The 26,015-nt window shown below is 54.2% G+C and overlaps 1 protein-coding gene across 2 annotated transcripts in view; it reads right to left on the bottom strand.

Moving 5' to 3' along the window:
- Positions 1–25,324, bottom strand: part of NSG2 (neuronal vesicle trafficking associated 2) — a 56,864-nt gene extending 31,540 nt beyond the window's left edge. The window contains exons 1-3 of one of the 2 annotated variants that reach the window (XM_079144335.1): positions 25,042–25,324; positions 23,994–24,152; positions 9,410–9,493 (exon numbers count right to left, since the gene is read on the bottom strand). In XM_079144335.1, coding sequence (XP_079000461.1) covers positions 9,410–9,493; positions 23,994–24,131 — 222 coding nt within the window. In that variant the 5' untranslated portion in view covers positions 24,132–24,152; positions 25,042–25,324. The remainder of the gene's footprint in view (positions 1–9,409; positions 9,494–23,993; positions 24,153–25,041) is intronic. The other variant, XM_079144336.1, reaches the window with a different exon arrangement.
- Between the last annotated feature and the right edge of the window lie 691 nt (positions 25,325–26,015).

Here is a 26,015-nt window from a genome sequence, read left to right on the forward strand (position 1 = left end):
GACCCTACAGAGCCCGGGGGAGGCCCTGAACCAGGTGAAGAGGACCAGAGAAGGGTCCCTGAGGAGGATACGGCCGAGAGCAGAACGGCTGAGAACCTGGCCAGGACGATTCCTGTCTGCCCCCTTCTCTGGGGATTCCTTGACAGTAGGGACATGGCCACCGTCCTGTCTCCCAGGAGATGGCAGGCACTGAGCCAAGCCCAGAGCACATGCTGATGAAGACAGAGAAAGACTGGAGAGACTGCAGAGGAAGCAATGAAGGCAGGCAGGCCAAGCTACTCGAGGACAACAGCAGGGTAGCACTGGGTACGACGGGGAACACGCAGCCCGGGATGGGTTCCTATTCTGTGCTCAATGTCCTGGTGAGCAGGCTTGGGAAGGGCACCTCTCCCTCACCTGTAAATCGGATGTGATACTAGAATCCGCTCTGCAGGATGATTGTAGGGTGAAGAGATGTGAAAGCTTTTTTAACCCATTATGATCATTCATGTTAAAATGAATGTGTAGAAAAAGAGTCTAAAACAAACAAACAAAAAAAAAACAGACCACACTTACGGAGAGCCAAGACGGGGCGGCTCCAGGGGCCTGCTAAGAGGCAGAGGCCCGGCGGAGCCTGACACGGAACCAGCTATAACCTGGAACAGCTCCTCCCATGCCCAGTCCTGTCCCATGGGAGAGTCACGACGGGGAGGCTCAGAGCCCAGCCAACAAGATCCAGCTCATTAGGCAGGAAGCTAAAAACCCACAGCAAAGAAAAGGGATAAAAATAGGAAGGAAATAAATAAATGATCATTTATTAAGCCCTTACGCGATTGCACCAAGAACGCAACTGCCTGTTCTCTCAAGAACACTGTCGTCTGGGGTTAGTGAGGATGAGCCAGGATGTCAAAGGGGTGAAGGGACATTCTGAGGTCATGTGGTTAAAGAGAAGAAGAAGGTAATCGACTGAGACGTCAAGTGTGCCCAGCCTCAAACCCAGGTGACTCCAGAAAGTCAATCATTGACACAAAGGCTACTGAGGGCAAGCGCAGCACCTATGAGTGAACCAGCCCCGGAAAACTCAGGCGGGGACATGGGGAGACAGGGCAGCAGCCTCCAGACACCAGCACCCGCCACAACACCAGCACCCGCCACAACACCAGCACCCTCCACAACACCAGCACCCTCGACAACACCAGCACCCTCGACAACACCAGCACCCTCGACAGCACCAGCACCCTCGACAGCACCAGCACCCTCGACAACACCAGCACCCGCCACAACACCACCACCCTCCACAACACCAGCACCCTCGACAACACCAGCACCCTCCACAACACCAGCACCCGCCACAACACCACCACCCTCCACAACACCAGCACCCGCCACAACACCACCACCCTCCACAACACCAGCACCCGCCACAACACCAGCACCCGCCACAAGACCAGCACCCTCCACAACACCAGCACCCGCCACAACACCACCACCCTCCACAACACCAGCACCCGCCACAAGACCAGCACCCTCCACAACACCAGCACCCGCCACAACACCACCACCCTCCACAACACCAGCACCCGCCACAACACCACCACCCTCCACAACACCAGCACCCGCCACAACACCAGCACCCGCCACAAGACCAGCACCCTCCACAACACCAGCACCCACCACAAGACCAGCACCCTCGACAACACCAGCACCCTCCACAACACCAGCACCCGCCACAACACCACCACCCTCCACAACACCAGCACCCGCCACAACACCAGCACCCGCCACAACACCACCACCCTCCACAACACCAGCACCCTCCACAACACCAGCACCCGCCACAACACCACCACCCTCCACAACATCAGCACCCTCCACAACACCAGCACCCTCCACAACACCAGCACCCTCCACAAGACCAGCACCCTCCACAACACCAGCACCCGCCACAAGACCAGCACCCTCGACAACACCAGCACCCTCCACAACACCAGCACCCTCCACAACACCAGCACCCGCCACAACACCACCACCCGCCACAACACCACCACCCTCCACAACACCAGCACCCTCCACAACACCAGCACCCTCGACAACACCAGCACCCTCCACAACACCAGCACCCGCCACAACACCACCACCCGCCACAAGACCAGCACCCTCGACAACACCAGCACCCGCCGCAACACCAGCACCCTCCACAACACCAGCACCCTCGACAACACCAGCACCCTCCACAACACCAGCACCCGCCACAACACCACCACCCTCCACAACACCAGCACCCGCCACAACACCAGCACCCGCCACAACACCACCACCCTCCACAACACCAGCACCCCTCCACAACACCAGCACCCGCCACAACACCACCACCCTCCACAACACCAGCACCCTCCACAACACCAGCACCCTCCACAACACCAGCACCCGCCACAAGACCAGCACCCGCCACAACACCACCACCCTCCACAACATCAGCACCCTCCACAACACCAGCACCCTCCACAACACCAGCACCCGCCACAACACCAGCACCCGCCACAACACCAGCACCCGCCACAACACCAGCACCCGCCACAACACCACCACCCTCCACAACACCAGCACCCTCCACAACACCAGCACCCGCCACAACACCACCACCCTCCACAACACCAGCACCCTCCACAACACCAGCACCCTCCACAACACCAGCACCCGCCACAAGACCAGCACCCGCCACAACACCACCACCCTCCACAACATCAGCACCCTCCACAACACCAGCACCCTCCACAACACCAGCACCCGCCACAACACCAGCACCCGCCACAACACCACCACCCGCCACAACACCACCACCCTCCACAACACCAGCACCCGCCACAACACCACCACCCTCCACAACACCAGCACCCGCCACAACACCAGCACCCGCCACAAGACCACCACCCTCCACAACACCACCACCCTCCACAACACCAGCACGCTCCACAACACCAGCACCCTCCACAACACCAGCACGCTCCACAACACCAGCACCCGCCACAACACCAGCACGCTCCACAACACCAGCACCCGCCACAACACCAGCACGCTCCACAACACCAGCACCCTCCACAACACCAGCACCCTCCACAACACCAGCACCCTCCACAACACCAGCACCCTCGACAACACCAGCGCATTCCACAACACCAGCAACCTCCACAACACCAGCACGCTCCACAACACCACCACACTCTACAACACCAGCACCCTCCACAATACCAACACCCGCCACAACACCAGCACCCTCGACAACACCACCACACTCTACAACACCAGCACCCTCCACAACACCACCACACTCTACAACACCAGCACCCTCCACAATACCAACACCCGCCACAACACCAGCACCCTCCACAACACCACCACACTCTACAACACCAGCACCCTCCACAACACCACCACCCTCCACAACACCAGCACCCGCCACAACACCAGCACCCGCCACAACACCACCACCCTCCACAACACCAGCACCCTCCACAACACCACCACCCTCCACAACACCAGGACTCTCCCCAACACCAGAACCGTCCACAACACCACCACCCTCCACATCACCAGGACTCTCCCCAACACCAGCACCCTCCACAATACCACTACCTTCCACAACACCACCACGCTCCACAACACCACCACCCTCCATAACACCCACACCCTCCACAACACCACTATCTTCCACAATACCACCACACTCCACAACACCACCACCCTCCATAACAGCAACACCCTCCACAACACCAGCGCCTTCCACAACACCAGCACCCTCCACAACACCACCATGCTCCACAACACCACCATGCTCCACAACACCACCACTCTCCATAACACCACCACCCTCCACAATACCACCACTCTCCATAACACCACCACCCTCCACAATGCCAGCAACCTCCACAACACCACCACCCTCCACAACACCACCACCCTCCACAACACCAGCACCCTCCACAACACCACCATGCTCCACAACACCACCACTCTCCATAACACCAACACCCTCCACAACACCACCACCCTCCACAACACCAGCACCCTCCACAACACCACCACACTCCACAACACCACCACCCTCCATAACACCAACACCCTCCACAACACCAGCGCCTTCCACAACACCAGGACTCTCCCCAACACCAGCACGCTCCACAACACCAGCACCCTCCACATCACCAGGACTCTCCCCAACACCAGCACCCTCCACAACACCACTACCTTCCACAACACCACCAAGCTCCACAACACCAGCACACTCTACAACACCACCACCCTCCACAACACCACCACGCTCCACAACACCACCACCCGCCACAACACCAGCACCTTCCACAACACCACCACCCTCGACAACACCACCACCCTCCACAACACCACCACCCTCGACAACACCACCACCCTCCACAACACCACCACGCTCCACAACACCACCACGTTCCACAACACCACCACACTCTACAACACCACCACCCTCCACAACACCACCACCCTCCACAACACACCACCACCCTCCACAACACCACCACCCTCGACAACACCACCACCCTCCTCAACGCCACCACCCTCCACAATGCCACCATCCTCCACAACGCCACCACCCTCCACAATGCCACCATCCTCCACAACACCAGCACCCTCCACAACACCACCACCCTCCACAACACCACTACCTTCCACAACACCACCACCCTCCACAATGCCACCATCCTCCACAACACCAGCACCCTCCACAACACCAGCACCCTCCACAACACCAGCACCCTCCACAACACCACCACCCTCCACAATGCCATCACCCTCCACAATGCCACCACCCTCCACAATGCCAGCAGCCTCCACAACACCAGCAGCCTTCTCCACACCAGTAGCCTCTACACCATCAGTACCTCCCTAGCACTCGTATCATCCATAAATCCGGTACTTTCGGAAGCCCCACTCCCTTCCGTACAATGAGCACCCAGCATAGCACCATTCTCCATGTTTCCAGAACCCTCCTACGGAGCGACTTCTCCGGCACTGACGGGCTGCACAGGCGCAGCAGAAGTCCTGGACCTCACACCCTTCATTGCAGCAGCACACGCCGTTCCACCAGGGCACCAGGGGCTTCCCTGACTGCCCAGCCCCTCCCCCCGCACCCTGCACCGCGCTGCACTCCGTTGCCCCAGCACCTTCCATAGCACCAGCACCCTGTGGCAAAATCGGCTTTGGGAGAACCCAGCTCCCAGGGTTTGGCGCCCTCCCTGTGGCTGAGCTTCGTCTGCTTAAGTCTGCAGGCCTCTGCCTTTCACAGTGACTTAGCCTCTCTTTGGTTTTAGAAATGGCAAAATTCTTGTCGATCTTTCAGTCAGGTGTCCACCCTCCATCTCTCCCACCTTCTCTCACTACGTGTAGCTGTCAGCTGCTCTCTCAGGTCAGTCTGCAAGCTCAGTCACATGCTGTGACACCTCTGAGGGAGTGTAGTGGCGGGGTGCACCCCGGCCATTCCTACGGTTCCCTGAACCCTGAGAAATACGTCGCAAAGGGGACCCTGCACTGTTTGCCCGCACGGACGTTGTAAGAAGAGCTGTGGATTCCAATTCCAGCCTGTTCTCCAGGGGAAACCGCCATCCTTAGCCGCAGACCATCACGTGCGCCCCAGGGCAGCCCACCCACCCCAACCTCCCCAGGGCTTCCAGCGCTTCCTGCTCCGCAATCTTCCTACCCTCCCACCTTTGTGGAAGGGACACCCTGGGCCCAGGCAGATGAGACAAATGCAGGGAGCCCCCTGTGCCCCTTTCTCCCACCAGACGTCAGTTCTGGACTCTAGCTCCACAGCCCGCTGGGCCCCTGGGCCTGGGAGAGCTGGTGCAGCTCAGACCCTCCACGTCTTCTTAATTACCACCCAGCCTCCTCTCCTGGCTCCCACTCCACCTCCAACCACAGATCATCCTCCACAAAGCCCAGAGGGAACTTTCTGGAAGGGGGTCAGGTGAAGAATGCTAGGGCTTTACGTAAGCAGAGGAGAATTTGCTCCCTCCCTCCTTCTTGATCCTGGTGGCAGGGCCTTTCTGTGCCCCCAGGCGTGAAGGGCTGTCCTGCCGCAGGGACAGGCCAAACGAGCTCAGCTGCGGGGCTCCCCGGCCTGGCCCTGACCGAAATGCTCCCCACGTCTTAGCTAGCCCATTCCGCCCTAACCAGCAGGTGTCCAGTGCAGTGGCGCCTCTGAAGGGACAGGCCAGGGGCCAGCCCTGAGCCCCGCTGTGCCGCTGGGCAGCCAGGTGAGCGGGCGCCTCACCTCTTCGAGCCTCATTCCTTTGGGAATCAGGAACCCCGTGGTCGCCCCTCATCCAGGGAGACAGACTCCCAGCGGATCCGAGGCCTCAGACAGCACCGCACCCCACATCCACTCGATTCCCCCCGAGGCGAGAGTCAGCCCAGGAACGCAGCACGGGCTGGGCAGCCAGCGGGCGGCAGGTGCTGGCGCCGGGGCTCCGTCCGCCCGCACCGAGGCATCTCTGCACTGAAGGGAGCGCGCTGCGCGGCCTCGCGTCTGCGGCCTCCCCAGCACCCGTGCGCTTGAGCTTCGCCGCCCCTTGTAGGTGAAGTCAGGGTTGCTCAGCAGCCACGACAGGCCACCTGGAATCTGGGGCAGCGGCTGAGCGACTCACAGACAGGGAGTGCGTGCAGCACGGGGACACGGAACCGAGGGAGGGTTCGCGTCCTGGGCCGGGCAGCGTGGGGCAGCGTGAGATCCAGCCTGCTACTCAGACTGGCCCACGCTTTCGAATGTGTGAATTGCGCATGTCTGAAGTATTTCCAGACCACAGTTGATGGCGGTTAACTGAAACCCGGGGGCGAAACCGCAGGTAAGGAGGGGCCGCTCCTGTCCGTGCTCACCGTGAACATGATGGAACAGCCACGTCACCAAAATCCGTCAAAAAGCTAAAAAATTAAATAACGTGTCCGACACCAGGGCTGATAAACACAGCCACGGCAGATCCTAACACCTGCCTTCTCTGCTTGGGGTCTTCAGTTCCGGCCCTGGGGAGCACACCCCCGGCCCTTCCTCACCTAACCTGCCCTCTAAGCCTCCCCTGCATTACTGCGTGTCTCCAGAGCTGCCACTGGTGACTCGGGTAGGGAATGATCCCACTAGAAACTCAACACGCCACTTAGTAAAAGAAGCAAAACCTTAAAGCTAATTCTCATTTTTGTCTGATTATTGCAAAAATACATGCTCATTGCATAAAATTTGGAAAGCATAAAAAGTAAAAAGATGAAACTGTCTCACAGCCTATCATTCAGAGTAAATATTGAAATACTCTCTAAAACAAAGTGATTTTTAAAGAACTCTAAAATTCCATAGACAAAAGATCCTACTCCATGGTATATTCAAAGTACTTAGAATCAGCATACTACAGTGACACAGCCACGACAATGTTTACAGCAGCTCAATTCACAATAACTAAGCCATGGAACCAACCTAGGTGCCCTTCAACAGATGAATGGATAAAGGCAATGTGGTATATACACACAATGGAATATTACTCAGCCATAAAAAATGACTTTTTGATATTTGCCGGTAAATGGATGGATCTGGAGACTATCATGTGAAGTGAAATAAGCCAATCCCAAAAAACCAATGGTCACATGTTCTCCCTGATATTTGGATGCTAACACACAATAAGTTGTGGGGAGGGGAAGAATAGAAGTTCAGTGGATTAGACAAAGGGTAATGAGGGCAGAGGGTTAGGAATAGGAAAGACAGTGCAATGATTCTGACTCCACTCTCCTACGTACTTATCATCATGTGTAAGATCTACTCCATGTTTGTATAAATACGTCAAATAGACGCTACAGTCATGCATAGCTGAAAAGAACAATTTAAAAATAAGTGAAAATTTTAAGAAACCACTCCCACATGAACCTTGGCGTACTTCCCACCCGGGCTGCCAGGACAGGTCAACTGGCTCCGGCCTGGGGCACACGTGGGGCATGGAGAAGCCCCCGCGCCCCCTCCAGCTCCGAGCTCATTCCTGCAGGTGCCTGCAGGCAGCTGGGGCGGGGTCCCCAGTCACTAGGGCCACACTGTGTGGCAGAACTGAAGGCACAGTCAAAGAACAGCCCCGCTCTCCAAAAGGGAGCTGGCATCCAGAGTCCCACCCTGCGGGGGTGGGCGGCACTTCCACCCAGGGTCACACAGCCTGAGGCTCCAACACAGACCCGAGGAGAGAAGGCCGCGGAAGGCAGGAGCAGACCAGTGTGGGGGTCCACGCACCCACTGCCGCTCACAAGTAACCCACCGGGCCGTTCTCACTCCCCAGGCCCCTCTGCCCTGCCGCCCCGCCATTCCTGCAGTCCCAGTTGACACAGAAGAGCCACTGTCATTGTGCGACATTTTCTGTACTAACGCGCTCTGTGTTTCAGCCCACGCCCGCCCTGCCACTATCTCCGTGTGATAAATGAGTTTAATAACGTGCTTGTGGCCATGTGACCAGCACAGAGCGAAACGAGGCTCCAGCCAGCCCGCCCGCTCCCAGGTCCGCCACGTCCGCGTGGCAGCTCTGGCCCCGCACCTTTGGGCTGCCCGCATCTCTCCGCTCGCCGCCCTTGCCTGCGCCACCGTGACTTCTTACCTGGACAACTGCATAGCCCAGGTGCCGCCGCTCTCCTTCCCGCCCCGCAGCCCATGACCACATGAAAGGCAACACGCTTCCTCTAGGGTTCAAACGCCCTCGCCTCTCCGAAGCTCAGTGGCTGCCTATCCATAGGAGCATGATCCCAAGTTCCTCCCTGTGGCCCACAAGGAACTGTCAGCACTCTGCCTGCTTCTCCGGCCTCACCTCTGCCCCCTAGAGCCCAGCCTCGCTGCCTGTCCCTGTCCCAGCGCCCCTCCCACTGCAGGCTCTGCAGGAGACCTCTTCCCCACACTCCACAGGGGGCTCCAAGCCAGCTGCCTGCAGCCCTTCCCAAACCCCCTCCTCCTTAGAGCTGGGCTCCGCGGCCCAACCTGCAACGCCTCACAGCCAGCCACGTGTGCACCAGGCTTCCAGGGACCCTCCACCAAGAGCAGAAAGCCAGCCCCTGGGTTTGCACCACGAAGCCCTTTTTCTTCTCTTGCATTTGTTGCAACCATGACCATTGACTGAGTTTCCATCACATTTCCCGAGGACTGATGGAGAGCGGGAAGCAGGGGACTGGAGCATCAGCAGGATCGGGAGGCATCTGCCCAAGATCGGGCTTGTCAGAACCTTCTAGAGTACGAGGGCCTGAGCGGGGCCCTTGCCCCTCCATGTCACTCAGTGCTGGAATGGGTGTGGCTTCAAGAAGTCCTCAGGGGAAGCCTGCCACCTCCCCGCAGGGCCTGGTGCCTGCTCCGCCAGCGCCAGCCCACCCTTTACCTGGACAGCACCGAGACACTGACCGTGAACTCCGCGATCTTTGGCACCCGGAACTTCCCTTTGTTCTTCTGTTCTGGCTGATACTCCGTTCTGGTCTTCACGATCACCTGCAGAGGACGGCCAGCGTCAGCACACAGAGACACAAGGGTTCCCTCCCCTTTCCCTTTCTCTGGCAACCAGGATTTATTATCCAAGGCATACGATCAGAAAATAACGAATCTTCCCTCCCAAACACACACAAGAGGAGAGAACATCCCGGTCACCCACGTGTCCCCGTCGCAACACAGGTGGCAGTTTGGAGGGTATTGTTCCAGATGTTCTTGTGTGTATGTGAATGCATAGATTAAGTACATTTGCTGTCTATGAAAACATATATCCCGTGCCTGTGAAATGAATCCCACTTCCACCATCTCATTCATGATCTGCTTTCATCAGGCAACACCATGCCTTTTTCCCAGTTTCCAATATAGACAGACATACAATTTCTTTTCTTTCCTTTTCTTTTTCATTGCTGGGGAAGGAACCCAGGCAGGGCCAACACATGCTGAGCAAGCTCTCTACCACCGAGCTACCCTTTTGGTATGGTATATTTCACTATATATGTTTATTATAATTGATCTTTAATTGTTGGCCCTTGGAGGTGGTTTCCAAAGTTTGGCTTATGTAAACTCTTCGTGATGAACATCCTACACCTAAAACTTTGCACATGTTCTTAATTCCAATTTGATTTGGGGACTTGCAAAAAGAAAAATACAAAAGCATGCTTGATCTATTGTATCATCTTATTTCTCTGAAGTCTGACTAGTTTTGCAGAGGTAGCTCATCGTTACCAAGATATGCTGTCAACCTGACAAGACATTCACGGAACTCTATCCCACAGTGTGGGCAGAATGGAAGGAAAGGAAACCTGGCAGGTAACCAGTAGCTATGCCAAGTGCTGCAGTACCGTGAGGAACACAGACACCCAGCCTCGGGGCATCACCTGAAAATATGCACAATAACCATAACCATAATCATAATCCCTATGTCCTAAGATTCCTTTGAGAGTTAAGTGAGATGAAAAGGGTTGATGTTTTTAAACCATTTAGAATATGCCAGAACTAGAGCAAGCACTTCATATACCTTGCCTATCTAGTACCACTGCTCCCACTGTCCTGACAAAGAACTGGAGCTCAGAGATGCCAAGTCCCTTGTCCTCAGTCACACCGCTAAAAGAAATCATCTTCTAACCAAATTCACTCTAAATTCTCATCATAGCTTAAATGAAGAGAATTTTCACTGACAGTTCCCACCAGCTTTTCCTGGAGACAACAGTCACATGTCCTGACTAGAGAAAGCATTCTTGTTCGGAGAATGTTCTTTGGAATCCACAAAAGACTCGGGGCAGCTCCACAGGAAGCGTGGGGAGACAGCTGTGCGTCCTGGACATCTCCGTGGGGTTCTATGCCGCGTTGGTTACAGAGGTTCCGCCACACGAGCCCCTCAGAACTCTAGTCCAGAGGTCAATTTCACCTCAGGGTGAAACCACCCCCCTTCAGCCTCCTCTGAATGACCAAATCAGAACTTCGGCTTTTTAAACAGGAAGGTGGTACGGCCACACTCAGATGTGGGCCCATGGGGCATCGGAGGGACTGAACCCTGCCAAGAGCTCAGAAGGGCTTGGAAGAGGACTGAGTGCAGACCAGAACACAGCACTGCCGCCACTGGACTTCACTCCTGGAGACCTGAGCAGAGAGAGGACCAGCTAGCGGGCACTCGGACGGCTCACCCACAAAAACTAAAGGTGGCAAGCGTGTGCTGCCTTAGGACACACTAACTGGCAACTCACTACACAGCACTAGAAACTAGCCACCTTCCCACGCTGCCAAGTGCATCTCAGCTGCCTCTCTGTGACCCTTCCTGTCCAGATCCAAGCCATCAGGCTGGCCGCCAGCATCTCCGCAGCCCACATCTGATGTGAGGGAGCAACTGCTGCTTACTCCGCCCACCGCTCCACTGCACAGACCTCCTTCCCAGAGCTCATGGAAAGGCACACGACTGCTTCCATCTTCTGTGTAAGCCGAAACACCCTGTCTTCTGCCAACTCAGCGCGTCAAGAGCCGGAACTGAGAAGGAGCGGTACTGGGATGAGACAATGAATAGGACTTACAGCAAGGTCACTCTCCCGGTTGTAATGATAACCATTCTGGGGGTGCTTCTCTAGCACCATCTCCTTCTCCGATCAAAGCTCCCTGATCCTCCTTTCAGGAACTCCCTGCTGCCCTACTGTGCGGCATCCATGTGGTTTCTGGGAATACCACTCTGTCCCTGGCGAGGATGGGCCTACTTGGGTTAGGCCAGTCAGGGGATGCTGTCCTAATAATCATGCCAGTTAATTGGCTCAGACGCTGGCATGTTATCTAATTTGACCAACGAGATAGGCAGTATTGACTGGGGACTTGAGGAAAGAAGTCTCCTTGGTCCTCGTGGGTGTCCTTCAGGACGTGCTTTCCTTTGAACGGCGTGGGGAGGCCCGGAGTCCCCCAACTGCTGTAGCAATTGTTGCTACTAGGAGGGGACCAGGAGGAGGACAAAGGCAGCACAGGAGGGAGGGCAGAGCGAGGGAAACCCGTGGTGGAGGTAGGCCCTGGTGCCATCCTGCCGGCCGGCCACAGCTTGACTGCAGCCGGCCCATGCCGAGCTCCACAGTTCTGGAGCAAACACACTCCTCGGGACTTGATCCAATTTGGATTGGGTTTTCCATTACTTGAGACTAAAAGCCTTCTATCTGATACAAATGTGTTCCAAGAAAATCCAAGAAAATGAACTGAAGAGCTATTAGAATCCAGTAGGATAGCCAAAGACTAAGTAAGTATACCAAAATCAATCGATTTCCTAGGTGTCAGCAAAAAGTCAGCTCAAAAAACACCACAGTCCACTGAAAGATGCGCACAAGAATATTCAGAGCAGCTTTGCTCATAAAAGCCCTCGACTGGGACGAGTCACATGTCCATTAGCCGGGGATGGAGACACTGCATTTTATTCACAAATGGGAACGTCACACAGCGATCCTACGTATACGTGGCTGAACCTCATAGAAACTGCATTAAACTGAAGAAATCAGACACAAAAGATACTTACATACTATGTAATTTCATTTTCAGCATCTTGTAGAATATGTACGTGAATTTACACATTTACAGGTGTGATATCCCACTCACCATCCGAGTCGGGGGCTAGAGGGTGCCGACTTCAGGCCGTCAGGACATAGCCCTCCCCTCTAATCCACTTCCTGCTTCACCTGAAACTTTTATGAAGTGCCGCCTACGTTCTGAGTGACTTTCTCAAGAAAACACCTCTTTCCACTTTAGCTTTGGCTTCTGAAGCCAAGGAGCCCAGATACAGGCCCTGGTACTGGTGGGCACCTTAAGTCACGTGAGTCCTCCGCAGCTGCTGCTGTGTAGCTAAGCACGGGCCCGAGGAGTCCCAGCTCCTGCACTGTGCCTCCCCTCTGCCCCCACGGGACAGTTAGCCCAGGAGGGACCCAGCGCCATTTTGAAGGCCCACTTGCTGAGGCCCAGTGGACAGTGCCCCGCCCTCTTCTCTGCATCTCTGTAGGAGAGGTGATCTCCTCTTAGGTTGGTTTGATGTGCGATCTGTCGTCTCAGTGACGGGGTGGAAACGCACACACACCAGCAGGCACTGCACTGCACTTCACATTTTGGATCCTGGTCCTTTCCCAAGCCAGCACACTTGGGCACTCTGTGCTGGCCAGGGTCAGCTAGCCAGCGTGCCCTGTCGGCTGCAGGCAGAGGAGGGGAGAGGGCCAGGCCCTGCAGTGCACCATGCTTCTGAGTTTGGATGGCCAGGAGGTCAAGTGGCTTATACGCACTTCTGACTTACATCCTCAACTTACAGAGGTTAACTGGACACAGCCCCATCGCGAGTCAGTAAGCAGCTGTATTTGCCAGGCTCGTTCTCCCCCCATTCTGCAAAACCTCTTCCCTGGGGACCATGGCGAGCTTTCTCTCGGTTCCCTTCCTACCACACTGACCAGGCCTCCTAAGCACCCCTCCTCCTCATCTCTTAATGCTGGGATGCTCGGGGCCAAGCCATGTCCACTCTCCTCCCTGCAAGTGCCTCTGAGGTTCTCCCCCACTCCATCATGTCCAGTCCATCCTTCCGTCCGGGTCTCATTCAGATCTCACCCGGCACCGGTCTACCCTACTGGACATCTGCCCTTGGAGCCACACGCCTAAGATCACCAGGGCCACAGTCAAGCTCTTGGGCCCTGACCACGCTCCCCAGAGTCCTGCCCCAGCACTTCTAGCTCAGAAAATGGCAGCATGACTTGTGCCCTTGCTCAAATCAAATGAAAGAGAAATCTCTTGATCCCTCCCTCGGCGCTCCCAGATCACCCGGTCACTCCACTCTCGTCAGCTCCACTTCCTCAGAAGCTTCTCCTGAGCCACACCACCTGCCTCGCCGCGCTGCCTCACCCCAGCCCAGGGCACGCACCCCTCCGTGCACGTCCCTACCTCCATTCTCACCTCTCCAAGCCCAGGTGAAGCTCCTTCTAGGCCAAGGAAGCAGCATATGCCACAAAAGCTCCAGAAGGTTCAGGAGCTGGCACGGGGTGGACGCACCACAACGAGGCAGCTTTGCTGGGCCAGAGAACGGGGCAGGAAGGGAGGGGTGGCTGGAGCCAGAGGGCGGCCAGACTCCGAAGGCCACGCTAGGCACCCTGTAGATTCATGGGGACAGGGAGGAGTAAGGAAGAAGCACCAAGGGAATGGCCTTCCAGATGTGCGTCCGGGCAGAGAAGCCTCCAGCAGACCGAAGAGGCACCGGACAGGGAGCCAGAACCAGGAAGCCCAGGCCTGTGAACCTGCTGGAACCCCCATCTGGATCTGCACGGGCTTGGCGTTTGTTCCTGTGGCGTGGAGCCGGGGCCGCTTCCCTTCTGTATGTAAAGGAGACAGTGACAAGTTCTTTCTGTACCATGAAGTGGAAAACACAAGGAATGTTAGCCGATCGTCATTGACCGTTCCTTGGAGGACTCAGCTTGCATAAGCAGAGAGAGAAGAGAAAATCAATATGCTAAGAAAGGGTGGATTCTGGGCCTTTATTTTTTTCCCCACAGTAAAAAATAAAACAAAGCAGATGAAGCAAAACAGCCCTGAGCTCCTTGATTTATAACAGAAATGGGGGGCTGGAGGGAAAGAGGGGGAAACACTTCCTCGTCTCCTTATTATTGAAAGTAGGGTTTTGTGGTATTTAGAAAAATGGAAGTCCAGGTTTCACATATCACTGTGTATGTGGGCCAAGAAACAGCTTGGTTTTCTTTTCATATTTACATGTTTGCCCCCATTGTCCTGTCGGCTGCTAATATGAGGAGCATAATTTAAGGTAATTGGCATTGTGAACATGGGATAGATCACTTGTCCCCGAAGGACCCCCGTCCGGCCCCGACTCCCCCTTTGCCAGAGAGGCTAGATAATACATGGTGGTTCAGATGGTACGGAGGACAGATCATAAAAATTTAAAATACTACTTCCCGGGATTATCAATAATGAAGAGGTTCCCACGTGGAAAGGCCGGAGATTGGCAGGAACAATAAATAAGAGGGTAGACGTGCTGACAAGGGGCAAGATCGTGTTTTCCTGAGCTGGACTCGCACAGGACAAAAATAGATCTGCGCTGCAGAGAGGGCTTCAGGGCCAGGACGGGCTCGACCCCTGCCCAGCAGCCCTGGGGCCAGAGCCAGGCGGGTGCCCAGGCCCCTCTCCCCGCAGTCCTGAATTCCCTCGTCCAGAGTCATTGCTGTTATTCCCGTTGTCCTACGAGGAAAGCTGGCCACGGTGGGTGCAGTCGTGTCCCATGAGCAAACGACGGTGAGGGGTCACGTCCGCGGCAAACTCGGGATTCCCGGGCTCTTTTCTATCCACCGTGGATGTTCTTGGACTCCGTGTGCCTGGCCAGGGGCCCACAGCACCACGTCCCGGGTCAGCAAGCCCTCCCGCCCGGCGGTGAGCAACAGCGGCCTCGCACCTGAGGAGCCTGCGTCTGAGAGCAAGACGACTCCAGGCCATGCGCCTCCCTCGCCCCACCTGCTCTGTGGGTGAGCCTTCCCGGGCCCCGCAGCTTGCTCTTGAGTCGGGAACGCAGGCACAGTGTGGGCCACAGAGGACCTCGGCCTCCGGGAGGCCCACCCACCGACTCACATCAGGGAGCTGGAGCCAGGGAGGGGGGGTGGTGTGGAATGGTCACGAGCAAGACCCCGTCCAAAGCAGGCCTGTGACGGGACCCTGCCGACCGGTCCAGGCAGCTCCCTGGGACCAGGTCTCTTTCCCTTGCTGGGCCGCAGCTTTCCCAGAGGCAAGATGAAGGTTGGGCCAGTGTGGCCTCCAATGGACCATCTACCCCCAACAGGCCTTTCAACTACGGCCATGCAAACCACAGGGCAAGATGAGGAACTCTCCATAGGGTCCTCTGTGATCTAGAGAGCCAGGCCCCTTCATAGCCCACCCCCTCCTGCTGCCTGAGGCTGGCCCTTTGCGCTTCAGGAAGAGAAGACTTCATCTCAGAACTGAATTGATGGTGATAATGATACTGATAACAACAATGATAACAGTAACAGCTTTGCATTAAGCATTTACTGTGAGCTGGAGACTGTGATAGACATTTGGCAGGCATTTCTCTCATTTTATCCTTACAACAATTCTTAGAAGAAAATATTATTCTCATGAGGAAAAGGAGACTCAGAGTAGTTAATAAACATGCCTAAGATCACACAGCAAGCAGGTGGTGGAGTTCGCATCTGAATTCAAAGTATGCTGCTATCATGCCTCCTTATACATTCAGGGACACTGGTCCATTCCATGGTGGACTCTGCGTAAAAGTGAGCAGGCAACACCAAGCTCTCCCAGTCTGTTTCAACATTGGTAAAATGCAGGGGGGGGAGGGTGGTTTAACAAAAATTTGACTCATGTTCATGGTTAAAAATAATGGACCCCACCCATCCCATCTGTTTCCCAAACACTTAATAGCTTGTTATGTGCCCTTTTCAAACTGTTTTATGAATTATAAGAATACAATATGCATATACATAATGTCTTCAGATTCATCCATGTTATCATAAATGACAGGATTTCAGCCTTTTCATTGCTGAATAATATTCCATTGTGTATTATCATTAGACAGCATAAACATGTATCAAAACATTCCATTGTACCTCATGAATATTTACAATTTTTATGTCAGTCAAAAATAAACTTCTTAGAAGACAATAAAACATACGCACATCATGCATGTTCTGCAGTGGGTTCTCTCCTCATCACTCTCTGAAGTTCTGGCTTCTCCCCCTTTAGCATGAGGACTCACCTTGTTCCTAAAACCACTGCTCAGTCTTCCACGGCCATGCACCCAAGCTTATTTGAACAGCCCTTCTCACAGAACAGTCTGCATCCTCCCAGCTTAAATAGATGGTTTTAGACCTACACACGTATACATATGTTCTTGTGTACTCAAGAACAGATGCCCTTAGAATAAACTCCAACCACAGGAAGCTCCCAGTCTGGTGGTATAGAGAGCTCAAATTTTATAAACAATGCCAAAATGCTTTCTGAAAAACACTGCAACAAATTATATAACCAGCAGGAATACACTGAGGTCAGATGTGTGCCCAGCATTATCAATGCTGGACGGTAATAAAAACAAACTCTTAAAAACATTCTTCTGCCAATTTGATAAGTAAAGTTTTTTATATTTTTTGAAATTATGATTTTAAATCATAGAAAAATGTTCACAGGTTTCTTGGCTGTTTATATCTACCTGCAGGACCTGCCTGGCCAGTGCCTGCTCCCTAGAGTGAGCATAGGGCATCTCTGGAAGCCTGGACCTGCAGAGATGGCCCTTCTGCTGCTCCCTGGGGGATGCTGGCATTTCTCTGCTCCTGCATCTCAGGGAGAAAAAGAGGCTAGGGAGGGGCCAAGAGGGCACAGAGGCTCCAGTGACAAGAGGGGCCACCCCCTGCCCAGTGTCCCTGAAGATCTCCCGTGGGGCAGCAGGCCACACAGCTCCAAACACCCCGCCTGAAGCCTCACGAGTCCCAGCATGCTTCACGTCTACCGTCCTCCGAGCATCCTCTTCAGCCGGCATAATCCGGTGTCCAGTCAAAGAGAAGAACCAGCAGTGCGCTCTCTCTGGGCCGCCCTGAGCTAGGCCTATGAGCCAGTTTTCAGGTTAGCTCCTGACAGCCATCCTGTTAGGCAGGTACCACTGAAACACGCACAGCCCAGGGAGAGTAAGCAATTCACCTAAGCCTCGTAGGAAGCAAGTAGCTGAGCTGAGATCTCAACACAGGTGGTGGGACTACAAAGCACATGCCATCTACCACCCAAATGTGAGCCTGCCAGACATTAATAACTGGCCTCTGAATGTCTGCATTCCTCACAGGCAGGTGAGCTGGCCTTGTCCAGGACCTGGGAAGACTAACTCATCAACACAGAGGAAAGGGCATCTGCCCAGAGCTGGGCCCCTGGCCTGCCTCAGCATGGTTCCCTGGGGCTTTGCCACCACAGGCTGGCCTGCCAAGTCCTGGACAAGGTTAGCTCACCTGCCTCTGAGGAATGCAGACATCCAGAGGCCAGTTATCAATGTCTGACATTTTGGGTGGCAGATCACATGTGTTTTGCAGTCCCACAGCCTGTGTTCAAACCTCCGCTCAGCTACGACTTACTAGGAGGCCTGTGCCGTGCTCTCTGCAGACCTGTCATCCGCTCCTGGACATCGCCCAGTCCACCACGTGCGGATCCTGGCTGCCCCACCTTCTCTTGGTGTTCCTAGGACAGCAGGTCAACTCTGGAGACTACTTCTGCATCTACAGTGGGGATAATGGTAGTGACCCGCGGAGAGGGGGTGGGGACATCTGGGCTGTTGTAGTTACACAGATAAACCACAGGCACAAGCCTCCCGAGGCTTGTTCCAGAACTGGATGCCTGCCAGTGCATGTCCCGGCGTTTCAAGAACTGGCTCCCATGATTCAGAGAAAGCCACTCGGCTGCTTAGCTTGGAGTCTGTTTTCCACTGTCAAATGTAGAAACAGCCCAGTTCTAAACCAGAGGGAAAAGGAGTCTTGACAGGCAGCACTTCCCACAGGCCACTGTGTGTCAGGACGAAGGCTGCTGAGATGACACAAGGCCAGTGCCCTCAGATCCGGTGGGCAAAGGGAGCAGAGAGCCAGGGCCCCTCACAGCAGCCTGGCACCGAGTCTCCATCAGTGCACCCGCCTCCCATGCCCAGGGTCCAGTGCCCATGGTGAGCACAGCGTGACCTTCTCGCTGGCTCGGGCCTCTGCTCTTTTCTCTTCCTCCTCCACCCAGGTGTGACGGCTGCGGGGAAGCCGGTCCCCACTTTGGGGGTAACCGCTCTGGGCTGTGAGGAGGAATGATTGGAAGGGAAGAGGAGGAGGAGGCCTGACAATCGAGTGTGAGGCCGATCCCGTCCTGTGTCCCTGATGTGGCCCGCAGCAGCACACAGTCTCCTTAAAACAGGGCTCTGGTGCCATCACTTGCCTGCTTCAAACTCCTTCCAGAACAATCCTCCAGGCTCCCCTGAGCTGGGGCCACCTCCCTCTCTCCAAGCCACCCCTCTTGCAGCGTCTCCAACCAGCCCGTCCCCGTCCCCGGGCGTCCCTCCTCTGTCCTCGCAGTGCTGGCTGCACGCTGGCCCTGCCCGCCTCCCGCGCGGTGTCTCAGTCGGGAGCCCCAGGGCGCCGCTCGTGGCTCTCAGTGTCACCCTTTCTCACACGAAGCCCCCACCCTTCCTCAGGAGCCCATCCCACAACGTGCCCCAGGCACTCCCACTCCAGGGCGGCTTGTTCAGAGGCCCCTTTCCCTCTGCACTTGGCGCCCCATGACCCCGGCAGCCCGCTGTCCCTCGGCGGCTCTGTACACGCAGCCTAGCACGAGGCTTGGGCGAGGAAGGCAAGGTTTCCTGACTGTGCCACTGGACGGCTGGATGGGCGGGCGACTGATGGGTGGACATGTGGACTGTGTGGAGAGGGACAGAGGGGTGGGTGGATGGTAAGATTGATGCGCGTGACCATAGCTACCCTTGTGGGCGGTCAGGGAAGGAGTCCAGGACAGCTTCCGCCTTATCAGCACAGCAGAGGGCGAGAAGGGCGTTCTGCACAGAAGGAAGGGCAGGTCCAGGGAGCGGGAGGCACAGAAAGCCAGGGCACTCTGGGAAGCAGGCCAGGCCAGCAGCCCTGGGCACTGTTGACACTTTGGGCAGGGTGATGCTCTGGGGACAGAGGGAGCTGCCGTGTGCTTTGCAGGATGTTAAGTAGCACTCCTGGGCCTCTACCCAGGAGATGTCAATAGAATCACCCCTCCAGCTTAATGCCGAATGCCCCCCTTGGAAATCATGCTGCTGGAACCACCGTTCTAGAGAGGTGTGACACGGAGCACTCAGGAAGGCAAGGGTCTGAGGGTGGCATCGGGTGTACAGAGGGACTGCGAAGGAACCACCCAGGCCCGCCTCAGACGCAGGAGCCTCCTGGGAGGGAGCTCAGGAGGAGCCGTGGCCACACAGGCTTCTCAACACCAAAGCCAGCATGATGCGGGGAAAACGCTGGGGTGCTGGGGTGCCGGGGTGCTGGGGTGTCAGGAGGCTGGGGTGCCAGGGTGCCAGGGTGCCGGGGTGCTGGGGTGCTGGGGTGCTGGGGTGCCGGGAGGCCGGGAGGCCGGAAGGCCGGGAGGCCGAGGTGCTGGGGTGCTGGGAGGCCAGGGTGCCGGGAGGCCGGGCTCCGGTGGCTCCCGTGCTCCACCCTGAAGCCTGGGAAGTCACTCCACTGACCCGAGCCTGGCTTTCTTCATCAGTGGTGTGGGGCACGGAGCGAGCCCCACAAGGCTGCTGAGGAACACCGCACAGCCGCCGGCAAGCTCACGCTGCGCTCTGGATGCAATCCGAGGCCCACGGGCTGGAAAGTGGGTACTTGGCATAGCACTGTTGAGCACCCCGGGATCTTTAGGAGGCGGGGCCTAGGAAAGCTTTGTCACGGGGTGCCACCACCAGAAGGCGTGAGTGCAGTTCCTGGACCCCAATTAGCAATGAGAGCAAGAGCTGCTGTAAGAGCAGGTCTGGCTCCTGACCCTCCTGCTTTCTTGCTCCCAGGTGATGGTCCCTCACACATGCTTACCCCATGAAGCCATCCAACAAGCTGTGATTCAGCCATGGCTGGCGCCATGCTGCTGGAACTTTCAACTCCAAAACAATGAGCCGAATAAACCTCTTTTCCTTGTAAAGTTCCAAGCCTCTCATATTTTGTTATAGTAAGAGAAAATGGACTAAGGACCCTCATCTCCTCCATCTAGCCTCCAAAATATTTTCTCCTGATATTCATATTTTGAGCTACTCAAGATTATTTGCAAATAAATGGATGGAATTGGAGAATATCATGCTAAGTGAAATAAGCCAAGCCCCCAAAACCAAAGCCGAATGTTTTCCCTGATAAGTAGAGAATGATATAGAATGGGGGTGAGCGGGTGGGGAATGAGAGAATAATGGGGGAAGTTTAGAATATGTAGAAGGAAATGAGAGGGAGGGGGGTGTGAAAAATGGTGGAATGAGACAGACATCACACCCTATGTACATATATGATTACACGAATGGTGTGAATCTACATTGTGCACAACCATAGAAACGAAATGATGAACCCCATTTGTGTACAATGAATCAAAATGCAGTCTGTAAAAAATTAAAAGCTAAATTAAAAAAATAATAAAAATAAAAACATTTAAAAAAGAATATTTAAATGAATTCAAAGATAGTTTTGATTTATATACACCAAGCACCTTCCGTATTTTACATTTTCCAAAGAGGAAGCCTTGATTTAACACTGGAGTCAATAACCCAATATTAAAACCCCCAAACAATTTTAGCTTCAAATGGTTGCCATATGACTGAAATTTAATCAAAGGGTTACAACCATACAGGGGCTCACATCACCTCCTTTCCATCACCCTGTCTTAATATTACCTCCCTGTCTTATACACAGGAGGCTAAGGTTGAGCAGTTTAATAAACTCACTCCAAGTCCTTAGTCAAGGTAGGCTAGTAAAAGGTGGAGAAGGGATTTGAACTCATGTGAGGTGGCTTCCAGCTCTACAATGGTAACTACAATACTATCCTAAGAATCTAGAGAAACGTTGGCTTCTTGACCGGAATTCACTTTTAATACATTTGTCCTAATGTCAGGGGGAAAGCATGTTTGCTCTTGTAAAGATCATAATCTAAACATTAGCAGACCATACTGCTAATACAATTCCCCACTCAGAGAAGACAGCCCTATGGAGGATAACTAAGTCACTCTGGTGAGTGACTGAGTTAGAGACAAAGTCTATGGAACCCCAGGCCAGCTTGTTCCTCATTCCTGTGGAAGCAGAAGGTTCTGGAACAACACTGTCTAGATTCTATATCCAAGATGCTTTACAAGTCTTTGCTTCGGGAAGTTACACTACTGCTCTGTGTCTGAGGTTTTTAATCTGAATCAAAGTACTCAGGCTGCAGCTCAGTGGCACAGTAATTTCCTGCATGTGCAAAGCCCTGGGCTCAACCCCAGTACCAAAAAGAAAGGGGAAAATCAAAGTAGCAACTCCAATGCTCCATTAAGCTATGAGAAAATGAAAGAAAATTGTGTGTGTGTGTGTGTGTGTGTGTGTGTGTGTGTGTGTGTCACGTACAGATGACTTAAGACAGTCTCTGACATTTGAGAAGCACTTGGAAACCATGACTATTTTTCTCTGTCCCTCAGGATTCAGGGCCTCCTTCACACACACAGGGCCATCATGGAGATGGGGTACTTACTGGCCAGCCTTCGGGACAACTTCCTGGAACATCTGGGCTGAGCACTCAGTGCTTATCAGGACGGTCTCCTCCTTCACTGAGGAACGAAGGCCCCCGGGAGGGAAGAGTAAGGGAGCAGGAGATCACAAGGAGCTCCGGTGACCCCAGGCCTGGGCAAGGGTAGCAGAGGTGACCCCACCCCACCCCTTCTCCTTGTCAACTGCAGGGAAATGCAGGTCTGCAGGCCTGTGGCTTTAGCCTCACTGAACCCCAAGGAAACACCCTCCTCTCTTTCCCCAATGCCACTCACACCTGGCTTCAAACTCCAGCACTTCCACCAACTCCTGTGTCTTAGGAAGAGTTTGCTCACACTGACTCCTGGGTGTCTCCGCAAAGGTCCTGCTAAAATTGTTCTGGGGTGTGGTCTTGATATCAGGGGTCTTAACATCTCAGATGATTCTGATATGTTAGTAAAAAACTGACATCATCTGATATGCATGTAGCAAGCACTCACTTAATACTCTCTTCACATTTTTAGTGCTAATTGCTTGTTCGAAATTCATTTTTAAAGGCTCTATCAGTTTCTGAGAATGGCCCAAGAATTCCTTATTTCTGCCACCCACCCCAGCACGGTCTCATACTGACAAGCTCTGCACTTTCAAAATAAATGACTCGACCCTGGCCAGTCAGCAGGCTCCTTATCTGGCCTTGACTCCTCCTCTCTGGATTAGAGGGAGCCAAGTGGTAAAGACGCACAATGCCCTCCTGAAGATGCCAATGCGAAAATCGAACAGATGGAACGGTCCATTGTTCCCTCGTCAGCCAGGAACTTCATCCCTGCCTCCAAGCACCTCTCACTGTAGGAAAGCTCACACTGTAAACCCCAGTTCTCGGCGGGTAGTGGACGGCTGTTCTCCCACCCGTGCCCGGGGGTGGCAGCCCCTCGCCTTGTAGGAGTGCTCACCCGATTCTTCATGGACCACTCCCACGTCAGGAGATGTGCCATCAGCCAGTCACTCGCTCCAGCCACGCCTCCCAAGACACTCTCCCCAGGCTGCTGTCCCCCAGGCTCCCCACGCTTCGACATGTGAGCGCCCTGCCTCCAATGCCCGTTCCTCCCATGGTCTTCCTGGAAGGTTTGCACTCACCTTTCAGAGCCCAATTCAAATGTCCTCTGCAGCTCATCTAACTTGTCTCCCAGTCCTGTCCCCAAGCCCTCCCCATCCTCTTCCCACTTCAACAGAATTAGCTTTTTCCACCCATGCACTCTCTGTCTTTGTGATGTTCAGGTACGGCATTTGCCATGACACATTATATTCATTTGTCATACTGAAAACGTATTTTGTCATTATTCTTTTTATAACCAACTCCTAGGTAAGAACAGGGCCTTAGCAGGTGCAAACTGAATGCTTTTTGGACTGAATCCAATTCTCTGTCTTCAAACCTCCACCAGCTAATTTTCGAAACACCTCCCAAAATAATCAAGGCAGGTTTTTCTCTGTCACTATCTAGAAGCTTATTTGTATTCATCTGCTGTGACAAAACTTGAACAAGGAAAGCTTAATTTGCTTGCCCAAGCATATAGATATGAACCAGAAAATGAATAAACACTTACCACAAATCTGAAATATTACAAGTGATGTCTGGTCTCTGGAAGGAAGAGCTACATTTTATAAGAAAGGGAGCATCTGTGGCTGATGGGGAAAGGGGTTTGGGTGGGATTTCGTGCCATTCTATTTCCTGTGGTGGGGGTCCTAGGGGAGGACGAGAGGAAGAGCACCTCGTTTACCTTCTCTGGAGCAGGCAGCTGTAAGTGATTGACCTCCAAGGGGGTGATGAGAGGGACGGTCTGGAAGCCATCCTCCACCGAAGGCGGCTTCGTCCCCTTCTCGCTGGGGTTGCTGTTGAGCTTCACCATCCTCACACTATCTTCCCGGACCTAAGGCAAGCAGTGGGATTCTGGTTACAGCGGGAGGCGAGGCAGGGAGAGAGGGCTGACGACACAGAGAAACTGCGCTGTCCCCAACAGCTCCACTCAGCCGCTTTCAATCTAGCCATCCGTCATCCATCTTCCGCCAGATTTCCTGACATGATTCCCATTGTCCAGGAAAACTTCTTTAATCATCAGAACATGCCACCTGCCCACAGGGCTCAACAGCCCTCAAATTGGGGGAACCAAAGAAAATCCCAGACCTACATAAAAAAATACAAGCTTAAAAAATACCCAGACACGACAGCTAAAGTATTCCTATAACCCCCGTGGAAAGCTCATTCGTAGTGCAGAATGAAATCCCATTATTCTGGGTCCCCCTGCAGTATGATAAATTCCAACTCGCCACCCTGGTTGCTATTTTATTACATTGGCTTTTCTTCAGCAATTCCCCTAAAACACAATGCCTTCACTTGATGTCTCCAGGTGTACCCTTTTACATCACACGTAGACTGTACAGGAGAGTCAATTTTCTAAAACAAAAAGCGGTTGGCTTGAGCCTGGTCCTGCTATTCAGCCATGGAATGCCTCCATTTCCTCAATAGCGGAGGGCCATTTTTTTTTTTTTTTTTTTTTTTTTGGTTCCATGGAAAGTTAGCAGCCCCCATATTGCAAGATTGCCAACTGAATAAACAAATCGCATTTATCCCTCTCCAGCTCCCTTGGAAGTCAAACAGTGCTTACACCCCACCCTCAAAAGCCCAGCACAACTAAATTCCTCCTGTCAATCCTGCTGATGGAATGTTATTCAACAAAACCGGGCTGTTGCGGGACCCGGGGTGGTGAGGATTCAGAGGGTATTGGGGAGTGGCTTCAACAAAAACAAATGCCTACTTACTGTGCTGCACTCTTGGGGTCAGAGCAGATTCAAGCCAATTTGAGGAGGAGGACAAACCGGAGTCCTCCCTCCCCAGCCCGAGCCGTGGTGCTGAAGGGACAGCGCCTTGCGTGCGTCTGGATCGGGAGCTTCTGAGCGAGCGGCGCCAGCGAGCGGGGAAGATCTGCCAGCTGCCTGCCTGCTCGCGCTGCGACCCCTCCCACCGCGACGGCTCCCGCACCATCTGTCATCTGGCACCACCTGCTGTTTCTCATGCATGGCCACAACCGCTGCATGGGACACCGGCTTCAAGAAGTGGGAGGGCTTCTGGCCACACCAAAAAACAATACAAATTTAAAAAATCAATCCACATTCCATAAAAAGCAATTCTTGAGCCTTTGGGAAACCGGAAAAGCAGGCACATCTTTGGAAGGAATCACCTCCTAAGACCTTCTTGAATAATGCTGTGAATACAAGACCTGCACTGTGGTCTGACCCTCAGTCAAGACAAATGAAAGAATCGATCGCTGTTGCGTCTTTCCCACCCGGTGGGCCGTTTTCCGGGCCCTTCAGACTGTGCTCACCTACAGAGTGTGGCTCCTAACAGTGCCCACTGTGGGGTTAGTGTGAGGGTGAGTGAGACACAGAGGAAGCATGTGGTCCGAGCAGGGCGAGTGAGGAGCTGCATAGCGGAAGCGGCTCCGTCCACAACCACACTGTGATCACACAGGGCGACTAGGGCCAGCGCCCAACAGCTCCAGAGCCCTGCTCCATCGCCACCAAAGCCTATATCCAGCACAGGGTACAGCATCCCGGTGAGTGTCTGCAATCTGAAAGGGCAAAGACCAGTGTCTCCTCCACCAAATTCTGGATATACAAACCTCGAACATTCTGCGTTCCCTCCCTGACCTTGCTTCCTCCTCTATGACCGAGAACAACAGCTCTCCCCTTGCACGGTGGTTGTGACTATGAGGAGAGAGTATGCCCAAGGAAAA

The sequence above is a fragment of the Sciurus vulgaris genome, assembly GCF_902686455.1.
Source record: "Sciurus vulgaris genome assembly, chromosome: 6".
In the NCBI taxonomy this organism is placed as follows: domain Eukaryota; kingdom Metazoa; phylum Chordata; class Mammalia; order Rodentia; family Sciuridae; genus Sciurus; species Sciurus vulgaris.